The sequence below is a fragment of the Habropoda laboriosa genome, unplaced genomic scaffold (genome assembly GCF_001263275.1).
Source record: "Habropoda laboriosa isolate 0110345459 unplaced genomic scaffold, ASM126327v1 scaffold1329, whole genome shotgun sequence".
Taxonomy (NCBI): domain Eukaryota; kingdom Metazoa; phylum Arthropoda; class Insecta; order Hymenoptera; family Apidae; genus Habropoda; species Habropoda laboriosa.
Window position 1 is genome coordinate 567785 of NW_017101431.1, and position 4350 is coordinate 572134.

General features: G+C 26.4%; 1 protein-coding gene across 1 annotated transcript in view; it reads right to left on the bottom strand.

Moving 5' to 3' along the window:
• The window catches only part of LOC108578137 (palmitoyl-protein thioesterase 1), a 9221-nt gene extending 8295 nt beyond the window's left edge, over positions 1-926 (bottom strand). The window contains exon 1 of the mRNA XM_017941402.1: positions 818-926. Within this exon, the coding sequence (XP_017796891.1) occupies positions 818-926 (109 nt within the window). The remainder of the gene's footprint in view (positions 1-817) is intronic.
• Positions 927-4350: the final 3424 nt, after the last annotated feature.

The window sequence follows — 4350 nt, forward strand, 5'->3', positions numbered from 1 at the left end:
AGATTTTTCCTAAGCATTCAAAACAAATCCTTTATAATAATCATAAATGTAAATTGCAATGAGCAACACCAAATCAATAATACTTATTGCACAGTCATATCTTAATCCATTAAAACATTTTGCAACTTTTATACGATATACAGAATAGTAGTTCTTATACAGTTTTAAAATAAAATTGAATAACTATGAAATTTATAATGAAGAATTGACCAGGTAGACATACACCAAATGATTACATTTAACAAAGCATGCCAAATTTTATTTTCATTTTCAGAACTCTTAATTTCATACAATAAAAGCAACTTCCTAAAAAATTAAATAAGAATTATTTTGCATCCACTGTAAGTTTGCAATCTAACATGAATTTACTTCTTTTCATACAGTACTGTTGTAAATGACGAAATTTTGTTTAAAACAAGTCAGCTAAAACCAATACCAGATTAATTTTTTAATGTAAAGTATTAGAAACATTTTGAGCAGGAAATTAAAAAATCATATAATACACAAGAAAATGTAATTCATAAAAACATTACTGAAAATAATTATAATTATTACTACTTTTACAAAAGAAATAAAGATTTTCAAAGCAATATTATTGATAAGACAGCCTAATGATTAACATATAAGAATTATATTGGCACTCAATACTATATTATTACAACGTATAAAGACTAAAAAACCTTACAAAGACCTACATGTTAGTGATCACTTTTATATATATTTAATTCACGCTTTACCATCTTAATTTTTCAAAATAAACATTAACAAGGATTAAATAAAATATATATATGACATTAAAACAATAAAAAAAATTTACCCATTCCATGCCACAAAACAACTGGAGTAGGGTCACCTTGAACACCACTAATATTATATATAAACGAAAGAAAAGATAGCAGTAAAAGATATTTTCCCAGGACAAACATTATACAATCACAATTTGCTCGTATATCAATTGATAGTATCGAATATTGATTCCTATAAAAAAAGAGCACTTAGCAGATTTAGTTTAGCGAAATTATATTCTTATACATATGTAAGCACTATATAAAAATTATCTAATTTAATGCTGCAATACAATCAGATGAAAAACAATTTTATCCATAAGTTTCTAGTACATTGATATGGAAGTATTAGAAACTTTTATGTAATTATAAATTTGTACCTCAAATAATTAATCAAAGAACTTTAAAATTATCTAATTACTAGTTCATCACTTTAAACAAAATTAATACTACTGTAACGAATTTCAAATTCACCAAAACTGGTTATTATTGTTTGTTTTCTAGGTTATGTTCGTAAACTTCATAATATAACAGAAATTTGTCGTAATTGAATTAAATATACTGTTGCGTGGGTTCTTGGAGAATTTGACGGAATTTGCGCACGTGGAACGCCAAAACACTCTGATCACGATAGTTTAGGAAATTTAATGAATACGAAAAATCTAATGTTGAAACTTTTAATAACTAATAAATAATTTGCTTGGAACAAGAATAAGCGAGATTATACGTCTAAGCTCCTTGAACGAGGAAAATTGAATGAGTCGCTAGGCGTCGTTGATTTTCATATCCCAAGCTTACATGCATTTGTTTTACAAAAGGTCTCCAATCAAATTAAAGATCCTATATAACATTTTCTGAGGATGAATTCGATTGGTTCTCATTATTTGTTCATCGCTTCGGCTACACCGCGGCACAATTTGAATGTGGCGTGCTTTAACATTCACACTACGGGACGCTAAATGACACCAGATTCAGACAGCCCTAAAGCCGCATTCACGGGCGTGCACGACAAGCGATTAAAACTACGTTTATGCGATAGCATAATAATACATATACCAAAATATAGCACTTGATTACGCAATTAAATTAAGTCATTTAAATAATAACATTTCTATCAAGCGTCCTTCATTTTTAATACTTAAGAAGATATGATTAAATTATATTCGTCTTAATCAAAACAGTTTCAAATATAATACATATAAAAAGTACACATATGCATACAAAACAGTGATACTAGTATCTTGATAAGGTAAAAATAAGTAAGGTAAAATTATACATTAATGATTTTGAATATTACATTATAAAATTATATTTTGATGATACAGCTACAGTATCAATAAACTATACTCAATAAAAAATATTCTAAAATTTAATAATTTACTGAAATGTAGGCCTGGACCTTAAAAATTAAATTTTGTATAATAAATTGTGAACTATACGTAAATGCATGTATAATATTTACTATATTTACGTATGTATAATAAATTATTTTGCTTATGCAAACTTAAATTTTGAAGTAATACAACTATAGATATGAATAATAAAATACATTAGAAATCAATATAAATAAAAACAATTAGAACTAGCACTTTAACAGTTTTGTACTTTTTAACATTTTCTTCTATAGAAATAAGTGACTAAATAAAAAACAAACGAATGTCATTGAAATTCATGAAGTTCCCGAGTATAAACAACATACCAACATCATAAAAATTCCTAGACAATTTCTAGTTTTCTAAGTGTGCCAATACTTTTGTTTCGATGAAAAACAGCTATTATTATATATTTTATTGTTTTTCATTGTTATGTAAACAATTAAAACGCAATATGTATAATTTTTAAAAAATATAAACCGCATAATTGCAATTTATATAAAAATTAACAAAATTTCTTGGTTTGATTTATTTGTAGCTATATGTATAATTAAAACCTAGCTGTGCCAATTCTGTTCGTGACTGATAAAGAAGATAAATTAATTTCAATACGTTATTGTTTGATTTTCATATTCCCATAAATGCTAATGTTCTTAATTATAAGAAAACTGGGCAACGCCGGGTAGTTTAAGCTAGTACCCAATAAATATAAATTAAATCGAAAATGAAAGTAACAAAAATCAATCGTCTTCTTCAATATCTGTATGTTTTATTTTTAATATCCTTTCTTAAATCTTCATACATACGTAATATTTCTGACAAATGTTACACGAGATGGAATTTCGTATCGTGGTTCGACAATATTAAGCAAGGACAGAAATTCGATATCATCGACGATACTATACGGTTGCAAATCTAATGCTATCATATATGCGATTGCTTCAGTTAGTTATTTACTTCGCTGTCGTAGAATGTTTGTTCAAATATGGCATGTCTTGTCTGGAAATGTTTGATTGTTCTATGCTGGTTATTATACTTGTATTTATTAAATACTGTTATTTTAAGGGCGGTAAAAGAAAATTTGCATATTATTTTATTCATAATTGAACAATATTTGTTGAAACGGTCTCAACAAAGTGCAATGCTAAGTCATTTTACGAAAAATCGTAATAAAGTTTTACGTAGTTGTGCGTAGCATAAATTGTCTTGATTCCTTGGCGCTCCACGATTTTCCGTAGAATGAAATGACAACGTTGCACCACGTTCAAATCGTTTCAACAAACGCTATCACATTATGAATGAAACAATATATCATTTTCTTAACAAACACTAAGTTGATTTTGAAATCTGAGCCACTATTCCATGTGCAGAAACACTATTTGTACTATACAATCTTCAATTGTCTATGAGATATTTCAGTGTTTCTAGATAAACCAAACATATTGTATGTTATGTAATGTGTCTCCTGAAACTATACAACTCCTATCGATAAGTTTTTATAAAATAGATAATTTAAAAGTTATTTAAGGTGGGTGAGTTGGATTCTCTATCCTGTATACACAGAATACATTAAAAAAGATGGTCAAACATTTAAATATTAGTTTAATGTGCTGAAACAAAAAAAAAGTTATATTAACATGTCTTTCTAAATACTTCTTTTCTATGATATAGTTTAACTTGATATATATTGTTATTGTCGAATATTGTCTCTGTCCACAACACAACAGTTTATATTCATAGCTACTGTTTAAATAGGTAACAGTTAAATCATAATCTTATAATCCTAAATTAACATTAACATAAAAGAATTGGTAAAAAAAAAGAGTCCAATGAGAACCAGATTCATTTGAATCTTTAGATTTCATTAATTAATATTAAATATTTAAAAAAATTCATTACTCATATTTCTTTAACATAATCAGAAGAAAGTAAATATTTTGGCAAAACTTTAAATTCAAATAAAAATATCACATTAGAATATGCAATTAGAGAAAACTATCAATTGTGTTCAATATCTGGCAATTCAGTTGGTTTTTATATCTGCCTTAGTGAATAATATATCAAAGAATATCTTTATTTTCCTAATAAAAGTTTTATTTCTGCAAACTGTTCTGAAGCACTGATTAATGTACATTACGCAATGACTTAAGAAACTAAAAAATTAAAATTATATTTCAGAAATAATATTTCAT